Source organism: Trematomus bernacchii, unplaced genomic scaffold (assembly GCF_902827165.1).
Source record: "Trematomus bernacchii unplaced genomic scaffold, fTreBer1.1, whole genome shotgun sequence".
Taxonomy (NCBI): Eukaryota; Metazoa; Chordata; class Actinopteri; order Perciformes; family Nototheniidae; genus Trematomus; species Trematomus bernacchii.
This window is the reverse complement of record NW_022987564.1, coordinates 12663130-12688561: the sequence shown is the minus strand read 5'-3', so window position 1 is coordinate 12688561 and position 25432 is coordinate 12663130. Positions and strand designations below refer to the sequence as shown.

At 41.0% G+C, this 25432-nt stretch overlaps 1 protein-coding gene across 1 annotated transcript; it reads right to left on the bottom strand.

Annotated features, from left to right (window-relative positions):
• Nucleotides 1–4872: 4872 nt before the first annotated feature.
• On the bottom strand, nt 4873–20105 carry chrna11 (cholinergic receptor, nicotinic, alpha 11). Its single transcript, XM_034124220.1, has 10 exons — nt 20054–20105; nt 17722–17861; nt 17280–17324; nt 16892–17001; nt 16721–16800; nt 14390–14557; nt 14103–14297; nt 11932–12018; nt 10547–10656; nt 4873–8596 (listed from the first exon to the last, which is right to left on the bottom strand). Exons 1-10 carry the CDS (start codon nt 20103–20105, stop codon nt 7868–7870), a joined length of 1716 nt encoding a protein of 571 aa, XP_033980111.1. The 3' UTR covers nt 4873–7867.
• Nucleotides 20106–25432: the final 5327 nt, after the last annotated feature.

Below are 25432 nucleotides of genomic sequence, written 5' to 3'. Positions count from 1 at the left end.
AAAACCGTTTCTAGTCTTCTGCATTTCCAGACAAGTGGCTACTGAAATCAATCTTGCTGCTGTCTGCAATTTACTTGGCGCGTGTTGGCGGACTTTATTTTGCTTACTTTAACATAATTTGTCATGGTGGGGCTAAGGTGGGGCTAAGCCATTTCTTGGTATGGCTGTAGCCTACCCCAGCCATACCCTGGAGCCGACATCGGGACGTTCGGGACGAATCCCCATGGGCCGGTACCGAAGTGGGCCGGTCGGATGATGTGGGCCGGTCGGATAAGTCACTAGCACCTCCCCCGTTGACAATTTACTAGCGGTACCGAAGTGGGCCGGTCGGATAAGTCACGAGCACCCCCCCGTTGACAAACATCTCAAGGTTCTTGAATGGTCATCTTGGCTTGGCTCTGGTCACCCCGGACTGCTTGGACGCTTGTTCAAGGATATACACAAAGCCTTTCCAGTCTGAGTACCATTATGTCTTACCAAGTCTTTCATTTATGTCTGAGAAAAGCTTTTATGTTTAAATATGTGTATCAGTCATACTAAATAGTAATTATTTTGAGTCCTGATTTTCTTCATGTGTGAATAAAATGTTTTGCTTGGTTCTGTTGCATCTCACTTTGCATTTCATGTGAAAAATGTGTATTAGGTAAGCGTGAATGTTATAACTCATTCATAAATGGACATGTGTATTAAACTTAAAAACAACGCTCCCTTTTACCAATTATAAATGGTAGTAACTCATTAATAAATGGTGATATGTGTCACACTTTACAATAAGGCTCCCTTTTACCAATTATAAATAAATGGGAATGGGTTTTACACTTTACAATAAGGCTCCCTTTTGGCAGTTATAAATGTTAGTAACTCTTTCATAGATGGTCATAAGAGATGCCAAGAAACATCAAGATGGAAGGGGGGGAATCAACTCAGTGAGCAACAGATACCAAGGATGCTGGCTGATGAAGAAGACGAATTAAGCTAAGTAGCCAATATAAGGCTTAGCAGTACAGATAAATGTGAGCTCACTATTTGGCAAGCAACCGGTCACAGTTGCCCTGTTTATCTCATGTCTTATAAAAGCTTATTAATGATTTATAAAGTGTTCACAACCTAATTAATAAATTAATTACAAACTATTCGTAAACCCTTTATAAGGGTAGTCTTATTGTAAAGTGGTACCGATTTTTCTAACTTCTAACTTATGAGGCAATATACCTATAGTGAGCGGCCCAGCCCTTCGTATATTTTTCTGTATGTGGCCCTCGGTGAAAAAAGTTTGGACACCTTTTGATATAGGGTAATACCAAGTAAGCTTTTATTTTAGGATTTGCAGTTCAAAATATGTAAAACTTCTAGGTTAAAACCGGAAAAGAGTAAAGGGACCAGTACATTAAATGAAGTACTAATTTGAAATATACTAGAGTATTTATTTGTTATGCTTCTTTATACTAACATTCCTTCTCACAGTAAGACACTGCCCAAATAGGGGTTTGAATCTTGATGCTATTGCCACCTACTAATGGTACTGTTGTATTTATGCTTGAGGCGCATTTTTAAATAGTCCTCAAACCAACAATTACTTTAATTTTTTTATTATAGATGTTTGGTCTATAAAATGTCTATCCTTGTTTTCAATGCCCAATATTCCATCCCCTGTCTTGAATTGTCCACAATCAAAGGTATTACGTTTTCTGACAGAGAACAGTAAACATACAGAAAATATTCACATGTAAAAACCTGGAATCCTGACTTTGTTTTTCTCAAAAATGTAGTCAAATCAATTAATTGAGTTGATTTATTTAATACTTGACCACTGATTGATTTGTCTTTGCAGCTCTGTTTTGAATGTAAGACTTTTTGTTGTTATCAAATATATTAACGCTTTGGTGTTGCTACATTTAGTGGAAAAATACCTCTTCTGTCTTTGAACCTTCAAGATGTCTATAGTAAGTCGAAAGATAAACTTTAAAGAAGAACTATAGAAATAAATTCCTGGGTTTAAAAAGGGCTGAATTAGACATTCAGATTTCATAAACCCACCTGATGCACATTGAATCAATCCTTACCGGCATCATTTAATCTGTTTTAGTTAGTTTTTGTCAGTGAACAGTCTAAAGTGAGAGCAGAGAATCAAGACCTACTGTAAGAAACATCAACAGGAAATGGTTGAATATTTTTGACGTGTAGTGGGGAGAAGGTGATCCCTTTTCTCATTAATTTAGTACTTCTACTGAATAGTCGACTTTTTCCCCCTGCCATATCCTTAGAGTGGCTGCTTATCTGGTTGTAGCACCTAAGGGAAAATCCACAAAATATGCATCTGTGTTGAGTTTTAGTGAAAACTGTGTGTGTCTGCAGCATGCCATTCTCAAGACTCTCATAAACTGTCGGATTTATTTTTACTTGCTTGTTTATATCTCATCCAAGTTGCTTTTTTCACCTCCTCAGGATAGGAATATCTGAAATCTCAAATAGTGTTATATAACAAACTTGTATAATTATGCCATGTATAATTAAAAGGCTTAACAGCTTCAAGTCTTGACTCCTAACGCCCTTTATGGAAGGCTGTCCTGGATTATCCCTGTTTGTTTTTGTCGATTGAGTTGCACTGCATTGCAACATAAGGCAACTAAGGACAAGTGAGTTGTGTAAGATAAATATGTCCCACAAACTTTAGTTGTGTGTCATGAAATTGATATGACCATTTATGCATAATATTAGTTTCTGGAGTTGCATCAAATTACAGCACTTTTGCATCACCGTAAAGCACAAAACATATGCTTCTATCAGTTTTTAATTAACACGCTTTTGATATGATTTATTGTACCTCTATAATTGTGAGGGAAATAAACAGAATAAAATAAAATAACAAGCCTCCTTATAAGACTCCGTGATTATTCCAGTCTGATTGCATTTTATCTGGAAGTTTCCTCACATTAAAAGCATAGCAGCTCAACCATGACTTTGCTCACTCTTTTTCCCTCATTTGAATTAGGCACCATTACAGGGGCTCACAATTTTGCACAGTATTTTACTCAGCAGGAAGAGTTCTACTCACCCTGTGAAAACAATTGTTTTCTTATCTTTTATCATTCTTTTTTTCATCATCCTTTGAGTCAACCCAATTATAATGAATCAAAATAGAATATAACTTTAAAGAAATTAATGATCAGATGAGTATTAGTTCATAATTCACTGTGCAAGCGATGTAGATAAAACTGTATTGATCTTTCCCCGTTTATGAAAGAGAGTAAAGAACCACAGTAACTGAATATATGCCTTTGCCAATGCTTTCCGGTCCCTGAGTACACATTTGTTTTAAGGAACCTCATGAATGAATGTATATATGTGTTGTTATTCAGAGTTTAAAAGTAGTAGTTTTGTCGCCACTCGTACGATAGGGAGTCACAGCCACCATTGACATATTGTTTAAGAGGTCGGTGTTCCTGAGGTCGGACACCTCGTCTCCACTTAACCTCGCGACTGCGACGGCCCGGCTGGTTATACAGCGGTCTGTAAAGTGAGTCAATGTGGCTTGGCAGGATTAATCAAGCCTAACGACACATCTGTAGGTAGGCTCGCTGGGAGGAGTGAGCATCAATCACCGTCTGGACCATCTCTCCCTCTCTCTCTTTCTCTCTCTCCCTCTCTCTCTCTCCCTCTCTCTCTCTCCCTCTCTCTCTGCTTCTCGTAAGCTGTATCGACCCACACTTTGGGCCCTTGGTAATTAAAAGGCATTGATCGGCCTCAGCCGCAAGATGTCGGGGAGCTTCCTTGCAGCAGAGTGTGTGGGGACCCTCGGACAGAACAGGTGTGCATGCACAGGGGTGGGTGCACCTGAATATGTTGTTCAACATGCCTGCTGTTAAAGTGTTGTGCAAGTGTTTAATGCAGGTCATGATCAATGTGTTTTTATGCATGTGATTGCTTTGTTTTTGTCTGTGTCTATGTATATTTCAAGTTCATTTGTATACTTGGCAGTTATGGCATCTTTTTAGCTTTTATATCGCCACCCTGTTTACACAATAATAGATCTGTGTGAGGCCCAAATGTGCCTCCAGTGAGATTCAGTTAAATTACCCATCTGGTATAATATCTGAGGGCTGGGAGAAAGCTTTAGGTCAGCCTGCTCTTATTACATTTGAATTGTTGAATTGAAAAGAAAAACAACTGATTGATTCTATGCGTACTCAGACCCCGAGGCTCATCTTTCCCATAGACACACATACAACACGCACCATCTTCACACACTCTTCTTTTATTCCATCTGAGTGAACACAGTAAATCTAAGGGCTGCTAGATTGCTAGCGCTGCACATTTTTCGACCTCGGAGAGAAAAAGAGTCAGCCCTTCGAACAGGGGGCCTTGGCGGGGCTAAAGAAGGGCAGCACACTATAAATACACCTCTGACTGTCTGGCTCACTGACTGAGTGACACACTGAGGACCACACACATTCCCCACACTTGATTGACATATGGTTGCATTAAAATATGTCTAATTTCTGTTTATTTCTGCAGTATATGTTTTCCCTTGGTGTGATATACTGCAGTGGCCTTTCATTTGATGCATGTGACTGAGTTACGCTTGTCTGAGCTCCCATCTCTGCTGCCTCTGTCCCTCATAAATCCGATGAATTACCTAGTATGCCCCCCTCTTTCCTCCATTAACCCTCCCTTCCTCTGCCTCCCCATCTCATCCCTCCCCCCCTTCCTCTCTCCTTCCTGAACGAGTGATCAATTAAGGCCCTGTCCAGCTCTCACAGCGCGTCAGCACTTTCTCTCCCCCTGCTATCCCCTCTCTCTGTCATTTCTCTCTTCTTTTTGGGTGTTGGGCCAGCCACTGTCAAATCAGAGAGACGGGGAACAGACCAAAGGTGGTAGAAAAATGAGACAATCCTTTATTTTCAGGGTGATAAAATGTTCTGTACAGATGTGAGTGTTTAGTTGTCAGTATGTGCTGGAAGGACAACATCCTTCTACAAACCTCCCGGCAAGAAGTTTACTTTTTGACTGCTAGGAGACTTTAGAACACGAGAGAGGAGACAGAAAATGAAGAAAGAAATATATAAATAATTGTACAACACTCTCTACCCTGTATGTAGCAGTTCAGAGTGAAATAATACATATGCAAATTCACTAGTGATAGTGTATCAGGAATGTAGGTAACTCATTAAGACTATTGGATTTATGTGTTAAAGCAAACCTATAAGATTTCTTAAAGAAGAATCTGCAGATATTGTACATTTAACTAATTGTTATAAAATCCCATGAAAATACCAAAACCTACAGCACAATTATTCTCTTAACAAGTGTTGACTGTGTGACCGAAGCATAATATAGCTTTTCCTAAGACCTCCATTGTTTTTATCACTTTAATGAGCCACATTGTTGTACTGGGTAAAATGATACTTTATTTCAATGAAAATGGCCACTGTAGTGAATTACCATCCTACACACAAAAAAACTTGCTAAATCACCGATGTGTATTAATCCACAGCTGGAAATAGTCCCAAACAAACAGTTTGACTACTATACTTGTGACAAGTTTTTCTGCATTGTAAACATTTAAGGTTGAGGATCTGTGCCATGGCTGAATTTATTGTAGGTTTAAGTTGTTTTATGGGATTTTTGGAATATATGAGAAATATACAGTAAGTTCGGTCTTCTCTTCAAAGGCTTGTTTAGTTTTTTGAGGAAATGTAGTTGTCGGGCAAAAAAAGAAAAAACTTAGCTTACTTTGCTAATTTCAGGGCATGTGTTTCAAAACGTACACAAATGTAGAGAAACATAAATTATTGGTAAAACATTTGTTTTCAGTTATGTTATTTAAAGGGGATTTTTAGGCTGGGGACCTTCATGTGCATGACACAATATACCACCACTATTGATACAGAACAAATACAGAAAAATCCTACAGTTAAAAATGTTTTCCTGACAATTCTATATTTATTTTCAGTGGATGTGCACGATAGCTATCCACATGAAAACTAATATTAAAGAGAGAGCTACACTCTCTTGGAGTTAGTTGAACATTGAGAGACTCAGCAATTACCTGTGCTGAATTGCACGGAGAAGAGTTGTTAAATGTACACTTTCAGCTGGATCTATTTCGCTTTAAGCTTCATTTTGAATGACTCATCCTTCTCTTATAATATTGGGCTGTGTCCAAACTCACTCTCTTATTAACTCGTGCCACACATACTTCACTTCAGCTTAAGGTCAATATAGTTAAACAAGAATGATTTTGGACAAAGCTTCAGCGAGTACAAAGAATGGAGATATGAGGTTTGTCATTTGACTAATTGCTCTGTTAATTGTAATTTTGTAAGACAACTTGTATTACTTTGGTCAGGTTGGACAGTCATCCTTGGAAATCTTTAACATTAAACCTACTGTTTGTACATCCATGAATTATAGTCCACCTTCCATTCAGCAAACATTAATACTACTTGCAGACAACACAATTCCCCTCAAACCTAAACTAATTAAATACATATTTAGTTTTCTGGTATCCGCATTTCTACAGATGCTCTGTAGCTGAAGGCCATACTTTGAAATCAAACCTGTTAATCAACTGTACTGAAATTAATCGAAGCAAAGCTCTGTAAAATTCCCATCTTTTTCATTCTGGGTAGATATGAATCACTCATGAATCTGAAAATCATTGAAGGGTTCAGACAGAAATGTGATTGGATGTTGCTTCTCCGTACACATTTGAGGGTTTTTGCATGATCTTAACCCTTTCTTGGGCCTCGTGTTCTTTTAAAGACCTGACCGCCCATTGCAGTTATGAAACGTTTAATTTGAAATCCAATAAGATCCGTTCGGTTACTGCCTCATGAGTTGGCTCAAGCCTCCACCGTGGTGCAGCTACTGGGCATTGCGCTGCTGATGACCGGTTAATTCAGTTTCCCGGTCGTGATAAGCACTGCACGCTGTGCCCGCTGCTGAGGAGCTTTTGATCTCTGCTGATTGTTGCAGATTGGCAATCGTCTCAAAGAGATAAGGCCTTGGAAATTTAAAGTGGTTTTCAAGCAGAGAGGGGACTTCATCCTTTAAAAGCTTATTAGTCCTAAAGATTATCCCAAGGTCTTTCAATTTGACGGTCATTAAATGGATGTGATTGAATAGATAAGATCCTCTTCTGTTCCACTCTGCTTACTGATCTTCCATCAACTTTTGTATATCCAGGCATCACACTGTTTACTCCGCCTAACTCTGCCAATGTCACAAGAGATGAAGTCTAGTTACTCACTCTTTTCTCGTCTGTAAAAATATTTCTCGTCTCCCCCAGCCCTCTCCTCCTCACATCACTTTAAATGATGCAGTCGGTTCTCAAAAAGTGGTAGTGAAGAACTGTCTTCCCTCTTTAAGAAAATACAGTCTTATTTATCCATCTCTATATATCTGCCTGTCGCTTTTCCCTCTTACTCTTTCAATCTCTCCAGTGCTTTAAGAGCTTTCTTGCTTGAGGTTGCATTGGACTAATCTTGTTCTTTATTTCTTTTTTTGACTCATTTGTTCCCCTTATTTTGTGGGAAAATACTTTGAATTAACAAAAGAATGAATTTCACCTTGTCAAGAATCTGATAAAGCACCCTGCTCACCCTAATCTCCTTCAACATATACTCTGTATTCCCTTCCTTATCTGTTTTCTTCTTATATTTCAGTTACAAAACAGTACTGTATTGCAAAGAACACCATTTTTTTAATTTCTATTTTCGAGTTCCTTGCAATCACAAATCACAGAGCCTACAGTCCGCGGGAAATTGTATTTCCTTGGATCCGGGCCCACTCCATTCTTCAGCCTATATTTAATTTCCCTCATCCTTTCCTTCACGCTTCTCTTCATCTTTTTTCCTTTTTGCTTTCATACAAAGTCTTTTGAAACAGCAGTTGCAAAGTTCGGAGCAGACATGAGGATAGAGATGGTGCAAATGATGTTGAAAATGCTGAACGCCACCAAACACAAACGATCAATCACAGCGCCTGCAAATTTCCACTGGTCTGCAATGCTCTCGGTTTCGTCCTGCTCCCGGAAATGGTCTGCCATGTAACGCACCTCCTCCAAGATGGCCTGTAACTGTGGGTCTCCTATACCTGCATTCGAGCAACCTCCGGTTCCACCTCCAAAGCCCCCCCCACTGGAGACTGTGCTGGGGCAGCCTACAGTATCCATGTTGGGGGTAGGAGGTGGTGGGGAGCTGCAGAACTGAGACGGGAGGTGAGGAGGCGGGCTTCCTGCTGCACGTGTAGGCCCTGCAGACATGTTATTTCTCTGGAGAGGCTCTGAGAGTATTGAAGGGTCCTCCATGCTCTGGTAGCCCATGTAAAGAAGGTTCCCGTTGTTGTTGGCGCTGGTTTGGGCATGAAGGTGAGGATGCCCCGCGTGGAGGGGCCCTGTGTGCAGAGAAGACAGGTTCTGTGGGTGCAGCGGATGCAGGGTGGGGTCTTGTGGATTTGTGATGCTCCCGGTCTGCGAGCCCGAGGAACAGCGCCGTAAGTGGGAGGCACACGGGGGCCGCTCTGGGTCATCGTTCTCTCCTGGTCGCTTCATACGCAAGAACCATGCTACCCACTGCAGCAAGACCAGCTGGACCTGTAGAGAGAAGAAGAGAGAAACTAAAGCCTCTTTCACACATGCACTGCAACCATGAAATTAGACATTATGTCGTAATGCAAATGTTTGGATGGAAAAGACTCACCAAATCTCTAACTAGAAAGAGAATGAGATTTGGAAACGTCTGAACGTAAGGGCCAATGCTAAAATTGTCATAAAAATGAATTGAACAACAAGAGATGCAGTTGTCCAAATTATAAAACTGGCAATGTGCCCCCGGTATAATCCGACTCAATGCATGACTCCTACACGTTCTCCCTTGGTGCCAACCCTTGCCTGAAGCTAACTGAGTACACGTGTGACACGGACAATCCTCTGTTGTGTTCTACATGTGTGAAAAGGAAAACTACGGACAATGATTTTCCTGGTGTCCACTGCATATGAGAAAACGGCTAAAAACATTTAAAGATGAGAGTGGTGGACAGCTAGTAGAAGAGTCAACGAGCACAAAAGCATTAAAGAAGGTAAAAGAAAACATTAAAAAAGCGGCAAAGCTATGAGAGTAACTAAGCATTGATAACCACCTACACGTCTTGACCTTCAATTAACACGAGTTAAGATGCCTCATTTGTCTTGGATTGATGGTCGGTGCTGTTTCCCCCCTTGCATCTTGTTTCATAATGCAGTAGTGCTTGTATAAGTAGAAGTATCAAATCCTCGCTAGGGACTCCTGAGAGGCAAAGAAGATGTTTAGCTTAAAATATATTTCCTGCAAGAGGATACTTACAAAGACAGCATTCAATTTAAAGGGGGGGAATTATTGAGATTCACTGTCAGATTACAGTGCACTGAGCCTTCGATAATGTCTCAATAGACTGCAGCATACATGTAAAGCAAGCTTCTCGCGAGTTGGTACGAATATAAAGCTTGTGTTCAACTTGTTTCCTCTTTTCTCCTCATACAAATCCTGAAACAAAACTCCCTTGTAAACAGACTGCATGTCCCCTAAAAGAGCATACTGGCCCAACAGCGTCCAGATGGGTGGTTGTCATCTAATGAGAAGCTAATGTCCAGATGACTGCTCAATTACTTTCCACAGTGTGTTTACTGGCCAGGTAACCGTCCCTGTTGCTGCTGCCTTTGATGTTTTTGTCCGCAATTGCAATTATGAACTGTGCTGGTTCGATGCACTCTTCTGAACCACATCAATTAGCTTGTTAATTGGCCGACAGAATGCCTGAAAAGGCCATCCATCAACCTAATGTCCTTCCATCTGTCGATATATGCGGCATCTGCACTCTGATGCAACCAAGCTTGTTGTAGATGTATCGGCAAATGTAGACCTGTCATCTTTGAAATGCCAATCAATGCCTTCCTATATTTAATTTGATTAGTATTACAGAAAATGTATATTATTTTGGTAACCAGCCATTTGCTAATCATTTAAATGAAGCCTGCCATGTTTTCACGTTTTCTCCACAATTGACATATTTATGTGCGCATTAGAACAACACTTTTGTTAGTAAAAAAAGGCTTCATGCATTTTTAATCATTAAGGAATGAGAGAAAAATTCAAATCAAATCCGCCGACATATCTAAAGCCCTTTGAAACACACTCCTGTTGAAGTCTGTTGTAAGGCATTTGATGATCACGCTCAGGCAGTCTGACACCGCGATGAGTCACAGCACGAAGAAGTCGGAACATTAGTGGAGAGCGGAAACTGGCAGAAGGGAACAGGTAGCACTGACGGATGGATGCAATGTTGCTGAAAATGGCAGCGCATGATACGAATTATGATGGGAAGTTGAGATTAATAATATGAATATATCTTATCTGAAATGGGAGACCTCCGCGACCACGGATAAGCGGGAGAAGATGGATGGATGGAAATTGGAGACGACAATGTATAGTGCTTAACCAGCTGGAAAGCATGATGTCTAAGTAATAATGCACTTGAGGTTATGATAAAGACTTTGAGCACAGCTCACCCATTTTGGCATGTTTCCTCCATTTGGATCATGGTGATGATACTGCAGAACGACAACAGTGGCCATGACGGACATCCCAACGATGATCATTATACTGGCAAAGTACTGACCTGGGCAGAGTAGAAACAGAAATATGACGTAATGTTACATCCTAATACACATCATTTCCCTCTGGCTTATTGACAGCCACAGTGGCCTTCTGATTTGGCACACAGACCAGTGAAGGTCTCTTTGTTTTAGGCTATATTTGAAACACCCTTTCATGTTTAATTCACTTACTTATTATAAGTCGCTTTGGATAAATGAAAATAAAATGAATTGGAACAATACAATAATAATCAATTCCCTATTTCACTCAAAAAGACACATCCTTTGTTTAATTCCTTCAGGCCAATTTTGGACCTGATACCGACACGACTTGCCTGCTAGAAGCCACATAGTGTTTGTAAAATCAACGAACAGATGCACTGCATCAGGGTAGTTCTTTTTAATGAAAAGATCTGTGCTGGAAAGCAGCATCCTGATGATAATTACTTCTTTTTTCCAAAGTTTTTAATGACCAGGATTTGTGTCTTTAGGCATGACAGACACATCTGTGTCTGGCTGCAGCCAGTTCTCTTAATATAATACCCAGCATGTGTGCATGCAATCAATTTAGACTATAACATTTTAAGGCAAGCAGATGGCAAAATAAATTCTGTTGGCTTTTACTTTGTACCACTGTGTAGGACAGATTGTAAAGACCTCTGTGACAAACCCAGGATTTTAAGCTATTCTAGCAGGTGTAGCTCTAGAAATGACAATGTTGGTTTGTTCAGACTAACAACTATCTTATGGATTGCCAAGGAAATGATATACAGTCATTGGTGTTCCTCAGGGCCAAGAAGATAAATATCGATGACTTTAATGATCCCCTGACTTTTTTTGTTGTGCCTCCACGATGTTGACGTTTGTGGTTTTGAGTGTAATGTCAGGTCAAGTCAAAGTCCCAATTCGTCCAGCATTTTTGTTTATATATATATGGTTTACAGCACTAACTAATCCCCATAAGCCTTAGCTCTGTATTTTGTGCTGAATAATGCTTGATATCATGCTAGTACACAAACCGCAAGAGTTCAACCAGGAGCCAGTTCCTACTGTACACCACAACGAATCACTACTGTACAAAATGAACACTCAAGGCCAGATATTGATTGCCGCTGTCAGATGGAAACTTGCTGTATCTTAAAGGAGTAAAACATCTTGATTTCATATTGACAATCACTAAAAGTAATTGTAGCCTTAGTGCTGGTTTTAATTTGGTTTCATAATTACAGTTAAACAACATGCGACCATGAGAACCACTTGGGAAAATATAGACACACATAAAACTGTCTTGTACGTACCTATGAGAGGAACAGAGTCCGATGTAGCTGGCATGATCTCTGCCACTAGCAACATGAAAACAGTAAGCGACAGCAGAACGGTGATACCTGCAGAAAGAAAGATAGATAGATATAAGAACCTTATGCTTTACCCACATTTTCATAAGCCATCAATGGTGGTACTTTCTTTTGAGACCTACATTTTGTGTGTGTGTAGTTTGTTGATTAATTATCTTAATCTGGATGAGATCACATTACATTTATTTAAATGACCAGCTATTGCTCATACTGTCCATTATTTTTGACATGCTCTACCTCTACAGCAAAAAGCACTTCTGCACAGCAAATGTGTTGTCCAAACTCCATCTGCGTGCACACAAACACACACAACACACACGCTCCTGCCCTTGAACTCATCTCCATCTCAATTTATCCTCGCTATCTGTCTCATTTATCCGACCGACTAAATTTAAGGAGTGCTTTGTTGGCATAAATGTCCCCATACAGAAGCATTCAATTAAACTCATGCTGAGAGATCAAATATAAACGTCCTTAAAACGATATTGAGAAAATTAAAAAGGCTTTTTTTATAATGCCTAATTTCTCAGAAATGACACTTGTTCTTTTTTAAAGCATGGTCCTCTCACCCTAAAGACCCCAGCCACTTGGTCCCGTGTCTCCTCCATCATCCCGAGTGTCAGAGTATTTTCCAGTAAGGCAGTGTGTAAGCTCTCTTCCTCTAATCAATTCACTAGCCTTAATTACACCAATAGGTTAATTGGCCGTGTGTGTAAGGCTTGGCATTATTTTCTGCAGAGAAATGCTGCGTAATGCATCCTGTATTGAGGTTAAAGATATGCTTTGACGTCCTTCTGTGTTCCCTCAGACTCAGACGTGAGTCAAATACAAAAAAGCCTGTGCATTTATCAATTTCTTCTTATAAATAATATTAGTATAATTATTTTTGGTGTATAGAGGCTATATTGAATTCCCTCTTCTGGCCTTTTTGTAAGATATATTGTGAATGGGGGTGAGAGAGGGATTTAATATGACAATTTGTAGCTTTTCTGTCAACTTTAATGGCATTTCTTAGAAAAACTGAGGAATGCCATTAACACATTTTACAGAGCTTGACAAGTTGACATTAAGTCATTTTTTTTTACACACCCATTGACTAAAATATATCCCCACAAAAATGTATCAGCTTGACATAAAAATAATCAACACTTTTCTGTTGATCGCGTATACAATTAATCGTCTTCTACTTTCAATGCAAGGCCATACAATCTGTAGTCTCTTTTTCCGTTGACTGATGATGTGAGAATCATCCATCTTGTGCTCTACGTTGAAACGGATATTAAAATGTATTTGCAGATGCTGTTCAATGGCGCCACCGCATCCTCTCTCTCTGCCAGCCTATTATATTGAGGATTGGTTGTCTCCCACCTTTACCTCCTCATCAATCGTCCCCCTCTCTTTTGTGCTGTCCTGTCTCATCCTTTTCAAATTCTTCTCCTGTCTGCGCTCCCTCTTCACTACCTTCCCACTCCCATCTGTCTCTGTTCCTCCTCCTCGCGTTTCTCATCTTTCTATTTCATCCTGTTATACCTCTACTCTCGCAGCTTCACCCTCTCTCACTTTGCCCCTTTCATCCCACCCCAAAGTCTTCTGCACCAATGCTTCATTTTTTTGCCTTTAGTCTAAGAACATTTTGAAAGCTAGGTTTTTTGGCTGTCTTGCTTTACTGTATATACTTGAACGTTCACACCTTGGAGCATAGAGAACCATATAGGAGATTTGATTCAAACTCTTCATGGTTGGATGTTGAATATTGGGAGTGTTGGTGCGTTTTTCAGCTGAGTAATCTATCAAAATTAAATTTGTTTCATTCACCTCCCCAAACGTGTGAAGGTGACTGAGGTTGTTTCACCTCCCTTTTATTCAATTGAAGAACTGAATTTCCCCTCTGGGATAATAAAGGTCATCTTAATCCTTATCCTAATTAGTCCTGTGATGTATGCACTGAATCACTCTAGATATGATGGACTCACATTGAAGGTCAAACTGGTCTGCACCTAGTACGTTCCCAAAGTTAAAACCCGAAGCGTAAAACAACAACTCCTCCTGTATCCGGCTTCTTGCTCTACTTTTGTCAACGTATTTCCTCCATCATGCGCTTTGTATCCACTCACCCAGTGAGATCTTCTCCCCAGAGTCGGCTGGCAGCACAAAGATCAGCAGGGTCATTGAAGACAGCAACACACAGGGGATGAGCAGGTTCAGGGCGTAGTACAGGGTCCTCCGCCGTATTGTCACAACAAATGTCACATCTGGGTAAGGCTCCTTACAACAGTCATAGAAGGCCTCGCTTCTGGTGCCAGGAACCCCTGAAGAGCAGTCAAGGACAGAGAGGAATGGACCACTGCTCTGTGACTGGATGTTTTATGAGGATACAATGCAAATGATTCACTGTACTCACCAATTAAGTCCCACTCTCCATTGGGCATGTAGCCTGAGATGTCAGCATCATTCATCTGGAGGTCCATCAGCCAGCCGTCATACGTCCAGGAGCCGAACTTCAGCTCACACTGCTGGATGTCAAAAGGGAACCAGCGGACGTCCACGTTGCATGTGCTCATAAAGATTCCTTAGAAAAAAAGAGAAGAAGAAAACACAAAGGGGGCAGAGGGTTAAAGCACTGCAATCAATTCACTAAATTACAGCAACATTTACCCCTGCCGTTTCCTGTACAGAGGTGACTATTATCCGGTGGGCCACTTGTGTTTTGCTGAAATCCTGCACTGAATATCAAGTATTTTCATTCATTCTTTTCATATCCAGCCAGCTCAAGAACTGAACTCAACCATGCTGCATTTTTATAAAGAACTGCTGAAGGATCTGCTGCATCACAACCGAGAGGATGCACTGAAATAGGATTCTTATTAACATTGGTCATGTCTACCAACAATACACTGTTCTTAAGTTTGGAGGATGAAGAAGTTAAAGCAATGACTAGATTAAAAACAACCTCTCATCAAAGAAATGTCTACCAAAAAAAGCAAGCAGTGTTTTCACCAGCAGTGTTTCAGATATGTTGCTCTGCAAACAAACACTGTCACTGCGCTCTGCCTGCACACACAGCTGTTAGCAAAGCCTCGGCGGAAGGAGAAAACATCAACAGTGACACTGAAAAATGAGACTGTGCGCTTCCTAATCAGATTACCAATTCTATTATGCAAAAGAAATGCCCCCAAATGCATATGTGTAGGCACACGCAAGCACAAAATCCTAAAGATGCGCTTGCACGTTCGTTTCCACCCCCAAAGGAAGATCCTCGCAGTGGTCGCTGGCAAACTATGGCCCTTAAATGAATTACTGAAATAAAAGGATAAAGCCCGGTTCAAACATTCAGACGCAGGCAGAACCAAAATGCCAATGAAGCCTTACAGCGCTCAAAGACATTCGTTATGAGGCTGACATGCAAATCAGACTTCAGAGTGGAATCAAAGCAGACATTGGAGAGCAGAGGTTAGCAGGTAGAGGGCTGGTTTCAAAGCAGAGGTTGATCACATAACATTAAGTACTTGCTATATATATTTATATACCCTCCAATCCAGCAACTGACACCAAGCTTTTGCCTTTGCTTCATGGGGATGATATCTGTGTGATTACTGCTGTTATGAACTCTGAAGGCACTAAACCCATAATCACACTGATCAGGTAAAAGTTGTTCTGTGGGCTTGTGAGTTTTGTACCATGCCTCTCACAGATATCCAGTAACCTTGAAGCAATGCTCACAAATGAGACACCTGGGTTTTTCTGCAGCTTGGAATAATCTCCCTCTCCCACAGCAAGGCTCCCAAAATAAATCTCTGTCATTCTGAAAATCGCTTCCCAAGAAGGCATGACAAGGCCCCGGAAACAAGATTTTCCCTTTGCAAATGTCACACAATCAAGATATGAGCTAAAAGCCTGCTATGCCTTATCTCCTGTTATAGCATTACACCCAACCATAACACCGTTACCTCTGCAGCTATGAGAGGTTTTTTTCTGCAAGTGATGGTGTGCAGTAGACACCTGAGATCCTCCGCCTTTGAATTATTCACCGTGTGTCAAGCTCCTGTTCCATGCCCGCCACCCACACACCTGTTGCCTTTATATTTCCTGATAACACCAGCCCACAAAATACCTCAGGAATTGCAACCAGGCTTGTGTGCGGGAGTTGAAATAGCTGGTTTGCTGCCTATTATTTTTCCATTTCCATCATGTAGTAAAACCCTCTCCATATTCCACCAATGCAGACATATCTTTGTATCCATTCCCTAATTGGCTGTGATCCAAATCGCAGCATTACGGAGCTGTATTTACATTATTAATAAACATGGCCGCTGAATACAATAGATAGGGTGTCTCTCTGAGAAGTCCTCAGAACTTTTACATCAGAAGGCCATTTCAACCCCCTCTAAACCTTGGGATTCAATCTCAGCCTGTTGTAATCTGGTGTATAAAGAAAAAGACAGAGAAAAGACCCGTGGAAACCCAGGGGAGCTGCTTCTTTCACTCTTGCACTGGTCTTGCGTTTGTCTGAAAACAGGAAAATGGAGGAAGCAAGCATATCCTATTTATAGGCGGTATTCACAACGCTGGGAGTAACCAGGGATGCTGTTTATACTTATGAAATATTGATGTGAAATGTACAAACAGGGGAGACATGCGAAAAATTGATATGCTGCTGCTGCATCGAAGGGAGACGAGGAAGGGATGAGGAATAGTGAGAGCAGGAATGAATAAATAAAGGAGAGGGACTCACCTGGAGGCAGATACTCTGCGTAGCCGCTGGAGTTCACCAGAACATTGGTCTTAAAGGTGGAGTCAAAGTCATCATCTGCACTGAGGAAGGGCAGGGGAGGAAGTGACACTACTTGTTGGAATACAATGTGTATGTATGAGAGGTGTGTTAAGGTGTTTATGCGTGTTTTACCTGTTGTAGAGCAGGATGTCCGGTGTCCACACCTGGTCTGTGGTGAAGCGCAGGTTTTTCACTCCGGGATGTTCGCTCTGGTTCCACTGGAGATAATGGTCGAACCAACTCTTTTAACACACACACACAAATACAGTCTGTATCCCAGTGGACGGCAGTACAGGCAAACCTCTCAATTGCATTGACCATTAGTTTAAATGTAACATCATTCATATCAATCATAGAAATACCTCAAATATTGGAAGGTAAACTTTCATATCCAAGTCGAGTCTCAAGTCATTTATTTTCCGTCTTGTTATAAGTCATCCAAACAGTATTTTATTGTTTAAAAACCATGTAAACCTTTAATAGCTGCAAATTCATTATCTTATTTCTCGGGGGTCCTTACCATCCGTAGCCACATGTTGGAGGTGAGCACCTGATTCTTCTCATCCTGCAAAACATTTTAAACATTTTTGTTTTCTCAAAGATTATTTGCATTAATCATGAGGCAAATAGTAGTACACTTTTTAGCATCCTTATAAATATTACAGAAAGGTTACCTGCATAAATAACTTCGCAAAATTAAACAGAGTCCTCTGTAATGGCCTTCATTAATGACATTTTAATATTACAGTTTATGGCATATACTGCCTTACTTGGTTTCAAATTATGATTTTAATTCTCCCTTTTTGGGCTAATTATCAGTATTGAATAACACAACAAAACTAAAGGTTGCAAATGATTCTTGACCTTATGTCTAAGAAGCTTCATCATGCAGAGGACAAATGTATATTTTTAAATTAGAGAGCCAATTATTGGATGACGTTCATGAGGCTGTAGACACCTACCACATCCATGATCTGTATCATGCTGAGGGAGAAGATAACGGTGAGCGGGTGGGAGTCGTTGCCCACCGGCCGCTCCATCCGGTTGTAGTCCTTCAGGAGGTTCTTTAACAGGTTCCTCTGGTGAGGACCCTGCACCGACACTGCAGAGGCAGGAAAAAAGATCATTTACATATGTGAAAACAAGCCGCACTCTACACCATAAAAATCCCCTGTAGGTGATGTTTAGGTCACTTTACGGAGCGTCCACACAGCAGCGTTAAAAAGATCTTGGAGGTGGGCGTATCTGAAGCTTGGGGATTGTTTGCGAGCAACGCGATCAACAACCAATCACATGAATCTCCCGCCCCCGACATACAAAGCAAAAAAGCCCGAAGTAAATTGGATATAAACTCCCCAAACAGGCGTTAACCTACCACTGTCTCTGCCACCTCCCTCCATGCCTGGCTATTTTTTTAACGCTGTTGTGTGGACGGGCCGTTACGTAACAGTATACACAGAATTAGTGAGCATTTCCTGTGAAGTGAATTCATAAAAAATGACACCAATCTTCAAGAAAACCCCCAATAAATGCATCGCTCAGGAAGCAAATCAGACTTTTGGGTGGGAGTACATTCAGGCAATGAATTAAAATTGATGAAAACATGTTGCTAATCAAATCAGAAAATGTAGCCCTTAGGAACTGAACGTCCTCATCTTTAAATAACCAATGAACAAGGCTACAAATAAAAGTCTTAGAGGAAAAAGAGAGAAAAAGCTTTAAATTATGAAATTAGCAGAAATAAAAAATTGATCTACAACCATCTTCCTCCATTCGTCACACTTATCTCCACTTTTACGTTTTTCCAATAAAATCTGGAGGAGAGGTCCAGCCTTTTCGTTAGATTTAATTATTTAGCAGTATTAAAAAAATTATAATACAGAATAAAATCGGCAAACAGAAGAAATATTTGAGAAAGCGTGGAGAACAGTCAGCAAATAACAATCTAAGTAGGAAAAGTCGGAAACCTTATCAGCGCATGATTGGCACAAATAATTAGGCTAGTTTGAAATGATACAAATACCATGTGAAAATTGAATTAATTAGCAGACTATACTGTCAACCAAAAATGTGCAGACCAAATTCAAATGTATGTCGCATCACTAAAGCTTCTTCTATCTTTCCCATAAGTGAGCCATCATAACACATTTAGACTCCATCCAAACTCATACATCTCATTTAATATCCTTGCTGAGATCAAGAGGTGTCTACCATTTATATTATGCTGAAGTACAGGGAATTATTTTGAAATTGTGCTCAAAACAGGATGGAGGATTTCACTCAGTCAGTTTTTATGACCTCAATAAACAGCAAAGCAGAACACACTGTATATGGGACATTGTCCAACAGTGTAAGATGTATTTTGTTCCTGTCTTGAATGCTTATTTATGGGAATTGTCAGGGTTTAAGGGTCTTTAGTGTCCCAGGGGAGCGTTGGCAGAAATGTTCCCACACTAATGGTATTGAAAGATGGTGTCATCAAAGCAAAGTGATGGAAAAACCCTGGAGCTTTCCTTAATTCTTAAAATTCAGTGTGCAGCAGTGCAGTCTGAAACGTGTGCCTCGTCTGTCCTCTTTTCTGTTTTTTTGTTGGACTATCTGGTAGTAAATATTCTTCTTGAAAACACAGACAAACAGAATAGCTCTGCTGGTCCTTCTGCCTATAGGGAAAGTTCACCCTCTCAGCTCTGCCATCAGCTGACAGCTTTTATAGTCTCTCCTGCTGCTCCGAGCCCCGTCAGCTTGGCTGCAACACGGCGTCCAACACAACAGGGGAGGCAAAATGGAAGAGTCGATCTATACATACAATTCCATTGATCTATGACCTGTTTTCCATTTGGGAAAACCCCTTGTCACACATGCAGATCTGGCCAGGAGCGGCATGTGGAATGGGGGGAGAAAAGCAATAAAAGGTTATGACTGCTCAGGTTCTTCTACACACTGTTTCTGTCACCAGCCTCTGTGCACAGCATCAATCTACCTGTCTAAACGTCTCAAACAGACGGATCCAACCCATAGGTCAACCCAGCACATATATCCAGAAAAAAACAACCAGTAATCCCAGAGATGTAAACAAGAAAGCAAACAGGTGAGCCAGATTCGCACTTTTCTTCTCCCGGAGTCTTTTTTTTTTTTTTTACTTTGAATTCTTATTCATAGATCAAGCATCAACAGAATTGACACCATACATACATTCCCTATACAACCCCCCCTTTGGGACTAAAAGTGCCGCTGCTGCCGTTGAGATTCCTGGAAACTGAACGAAAGACAAGAGCGAGAGGCGATCGGGCTCACCGTGGATCAGAGCAAAGAATCCAGAGAGGAGCAGAGCCACCGAGTGCCACATCCCGGAGGTGAGGAGCAGGAGGAAAGAGGAGGATGAAGAGGAGAAGCTCCGGATGCTGAAGGAGGAGGAGGAGGGGAGGGAGGAGAGCTTTAGGAAGCTGCTGGAAATCCCCCGGTCTGCATCCAGTCGGCATCAGAGGGAAGGAGTGTGAGCGTGTGCTGGAAGAGCGGGGAGCTGAGAGAGGGGGGAGGAGGAAGAGGAGGAGGCGGAGGAGATGGTGGCTGTGGGCTCTCTCCCTGTCTCCCTGGGAGGTGGGACTAAAATGGAGCGCACCAGAGAAAAAGATGTCAGGGATGGGGGGTTTAAAGGGGGTTGAATATATAGCAGGGGGTGGAGGAGGGAGATGCTTTTTTCTTATTGGTCTCTCACCATGAGTTGACCTTTTTCAAGACATTAGAACAAGATGATGCACACCATTGAAAACACTAATGGAGAATGAATTGATAAAGTGTGGTAAATAAAGGAATCCATACAGTGGAAAGTGGAGGAGTGGGTAAATCAATGCAGAGAAGTGGAAAATGCTTAAGTTATGCTTTTTCCTGTTAGTAGTTGAGCACAAAAAACAGACACGCTTTACATTTTTGTTTTTGGAAAAGAATCACCTCTGGATGTAGTGTCTCTATTCCTCTTTTGTCCATGTAAGGCAGACAATTGTACAAATCAATGTTTTATACTAATTTGATACTCTTTCATTCCCTTTTCATATCTCCTAATGTGCCTTAGGGGTGGATGAAATATGGCAGCTTAGTTACACATGATAACCCACCCCAGTGGTTACGGTCACGCACTGCTAGACTGGAACAGTGTGTGTCTGTAAGTGTGTATTTCAAAGTGTGTGTGAGCTGCCCCCATTCAGTGGGGGGTGAGTTTTGAATCATAGGGGGAGATGGACTCCAGTTTAATTGCGAAAGTGCTGGGCTCTGCAGGAGGGCATCGGGAATGTGCATAGTTAAACTCTACTTCTCATTTGTCCTCGCGAAATGCTGATGCAAGGGCAGAGGCAGCGAGAAACCAAAGACTGGGAGAGAGTGAGGAGAGGGAGGAAGGTGGGGGCGGGGGCAAGAGAGGAGGAAGAAAGAGTTTGACTGTATAATAGATTACCCTATTACTTCTTCTGCCCTTCAGAATTACCCCTCTCCAAGGAAAGCCTGTCACACATCCAGAGCGCTCCCGAGCCTCAGATTCATGCTCGGCTGCACACACAGGATGGAGAGTGGCCCTCTGAGGCGAAGAGAAGGATGGTTAAGTCACCGCGGTTGAAGCCACGAAGGCTGCATCAAGCGTGGAGCGAGGACGTACAATGTGTCACGAGAAGAGATCCTGTTGCTGCTGCATCCCGGATATACTGCTGCCTAAATGTGTGCAAAATGGACTTTGAGTTCATCTCATGAAAGCAAAGGGAAAAAAATCCACAATGCTGTTATGCGCCAAGCACCACTGTGACACTGTGCCAAAACCAAAATTCATTAGGCTTCATAAAAAAACCAGATTGGATGCACTAAGGTGTGGGTGACATCTGGTGGTTTGTTTCCCAACTGCATGCTGGATGGAGCTCAGCAACACTGGCAGGAGGGCTGAATATAACGACAAACAGATGAGTGCCAACGCTGTAAAGACACTAATTAGGACACAATACTCATTATAATTACAGATGAATTAAAACACTGAGCAAGGTGTGGATTAAAGCCATTTCAATGAAGATAAAGAGGGAGAGAATGAGGATTGGGAACACAATGTGTGACCACTCTCTGCATATTTGCTGTCCTTTTAATGTATTTTTGCTGATCTTGATTGTGATTCTAATTGCACGGCAGTGGAGACGGCCATCTCTCTGACCCGGCATGAGCTCATCCCTCTCTGTGCTAAATGCTGAATGCCGTCCCTGACAATGCAGCCATCAGGGCTGCTGTGCTGTGTGTTTTTAATTACTCTGCTGATTGGATTAGGCCCTCTCCTACGCTGACACGTCCCCTCCACCTAATAGGGTGCTATCGACAGAACCTGCACATACATCCACTGGCCTGTGACATCTGATTTGTGTGGCCTTTTTTGTCTTAAAGGGAGTTGAGTTGATGAAGTTCTCCTAATGGACAATTACGTTCTGCTCCTGCAAGTCCTGAAACCAAAAGGAGGCTGAAACGTTTACCTTAACCCCATTTTGAATTGCAAATCATGATCTATGTTCTTGGAGATACCAAAAAATCAACTCCACTGTGACGTTTGGTCCGAAATGTTGGTGATTTATGCTAGTAGAGACTAAGCCTCGTAAGCTCTTATAACGACATATGTCTAACAAATTATTATCATTTTATTTGTATATAGTTTGTATGCTGATTCTACTTTCTCTTTTTGAGCATTTCAAAGCTTATCTAAATGATGAGAATAATATGATATGTGGAACAGGCTTGGCAGACAGATAAGAGCGTCGCACCAATTCTCTTACCTAACTCTTGGCAAATATGCCTATTTCCCAAAATGTCATACTATTCCTTCAACCCTAATCGTCACTTTTGACCTTTAAAACACAAACATTATAACTGCTGTTTACATAATGGGACTTATCTGTTTGACCAATGTGTCCGAACAGGTCAGACTGAAGCAATTAATATCCTGACCAGGAGATGAAACTGGCACGCTCTAAAGATTCAGGGCATGAATCAGATGTGCCATTTACCAGCCAGAGCAATTAGTGGACTCAAAATATCCCAGTTTAATTTCACTTTCTTAGCAGCCAAAGGATGATTTGCAATAGGAGGGACTAATTGAAAACCTGCTGGCTACCAGCCACAGAAGCAAGAGGAATTGACATACTTAGCTACCAGCTACAGCGGACAGGATTTACAAGCCCTTGGCTGGAGACTTGAATTAATTTGAAGGCTTGCAGATGTGCATATATCCTCTCAGCGTCTTGTTATTAAAAGGACAACTTAATGTTCGTAGACTTTATCACCACAGAGTGAGTGTGAATTCAGCAGACTAAACAGTCATATTTTAGGATCTAGTTCTCTGCAAGGATGTGAGATATGGTCTCTGTTTACCAAATGCCATCCGCAAGGGTTTGTTGTGTTGACAGTCATGCACTGAGGCACCGACAGCTGGGAGCTCACTGCCTGCAGAATATCAAAACAACATTGAAAATGCAAGAAGCGATGAGCAGGTCCCAAAACATCCATGCACATTGGGGGTGCTGGTGGGACGACGGATGGCGCTGCAGTGCATTGCGTATCAAATGACCCGCCAATTAAATGTATTGTATCAATGGGACAATCAAATGACCCGTTTTGATCGTCCATTCAAATGACTTGATAAAATGGGTCAATCAAATGTCTCTAACCTATGAACCAATAATACAATCACTGCATACATTTCTGTAGTACTTAGTTAAATACAAACAAACAAGATTGATAGATGAAATAGATGTATTACTTGATAAATAAGACCAAAGCAATTTTGCTGAAAATGGCCACAACAACATGGCAGGGTGTTCCAGGAAATATAAATGTTTGATTACTTTTCATCATTAAGGTTTGAACATGACAATATTTGAAGTTGATTGGACAAAATCTGTAGGAGAAAATTCTAGATATCTGACTTCCAGATGGTTTACGCCTCAAACTTTACGGCACTCCTCCGCATAACATACATAAACCCACCAGCTTTCATTACCAAGTTTAATTTAATTTGAAAGCAACTTTAGGCCCACATAAATGCGATTCATTGGAGAGACAGGAAACAGAATAATAATCTTTCCTTCAAATTTTAATACGATCCTCCAGACATTGTTTGTGCAAGGAATCTAAAAGTCCAGACAGCAGCATCTGGCTAAATCTCTCGGTAACAGAAAAAAGTATTTTTATCAGAAAGATTCTGTTTTACATCTGCAGGGAAGGCAGACTGTCTGCTTACAAACATGTTCTTGCTCTCCCACCTCTGCAGTCATATCCCCCCCCCCCACCACCCTCCTTCAGCCTCTATCCATCTTTAAATACATGTTGTCTGCAGATTAAATAATGCCTTGCTTCATCCTGCTACTATCCGGATGCACTCCGCCCACCCCTTTACTCCTTAGGTCTTACCGTTTAGAGGGAGCTCTATTATCTGCAGACCCATCTGTCACAAGGATTTATATAAATAAATGATGCTGAATGTCATTGTTATGACTTTAATGCTTAATACTCCAGCCTGCTCTGTACATATTGTTCGCTTAAGGGGTGACATATTTGATATTTCATAAGCTCATAAGTATCAGATCTATGTCAGACTTGATTAAACTGCAATACTAATCTGCTGATTATTTTTTTTTTTTAAAGATTATATTTATTTTAAAAAAAACACACAGAAAAGTCTATAACAACCCCATGCAATCCTCCCACAATAACAATTGAGGCAATTATTGAAATAACAAATGAAAAGTGATTTAATGGCTTTTCTTTAAGACTGTGAGAGCAGATTTTTGACACCCGGGGCACCCATTTATAAGCTGATTTCCACACCCACACACATAGGGAGGAGGAAATCTGCCAATCCCGGCAAAAAAAAACGGACAGATGACGTTTCTTTGCCTTTGCTCCATGCAACATCTGCAACTCAGAGTCTTGGCTGTCATTAAGCCCCACCAGCTTTAGGGTAGATTCCCTGATGGTGGACAAACGTACACAGGCAAACAAGGGAATAAATGCTTCAAAATGTGGGATCTATGGGAGGGGCTCCGTGATGCTGAAGCTGCTAATGGATTGCTGCAAAGTTCATACATTCAGAGCGGGGACATTTGGAATACCGATATCTGATCCCGCCGGAGCGCCTTGGTGTTGAAGCTCGATTTGTTTTCATTTTTCAACTTTACATTTTGAACATCCGCCTTTTAAAGGTGGTGTTTTTGAGTCCAACTGGATTTTACACATAGGATCCCTTTGTGACTCAGACAGATGTGACCTACAGAACCGTAAGAAGATTTAATACTCAAATACTTTCCAGAAAAAACTGTTTCGCAGACTGGAAAACCTGACTAGAAAAGGTAGGAATAAAAAAAGGTATTATAACATTTTTGAGCAAACTCTCCAATACATTTTGTGTCTAGAACTTTATTGATCTGTGTTTTGAAACAAATATTTATAAATAATTCATTTACAAATACAAAATAATACAATTAAGAATATATATTATCATGAGCCATTAAGGTTTGGCATACTACGACAAAGCTGCTAATGAGCGAAAAATGTGAGTAGCTGTAGTTTTCCTTCCACCTGCTGTTTAAAATGTTAAACCTCTCTACCTACTTTGTTCAAACTCTTCAAAAGATTTGGTGAATCGTCACCTGTAGGCCCTCT

What these genes read in the sequence shown, in the direction of transcription:
- chrna11 (XM_034124220.1), bottom strand. Translation starts at nt 20,105, where the DNA reads ATGTGGCACTCGGTGGCTCTGCTCCTCTCTGGATTCTTTGCTCTGATC. An exon ending in CCAACATGTGGCTACGGATG is followed by an intron (nt 17,002 to 17,279) that starts GTAAGGACCCCC and finishes GTGTGTTAAAAG; the next exon opens with AGTTGGTTCGACCATTATCT. An exon ending in GACATCCTGCTCTACAACAG is followed by an intron (nt 16,801 to 16,891) that starts GTAAAACACGCA and finishes GCCCTTCCTCAG; the next exon opens with TGCAGATGATGACTTTGACT.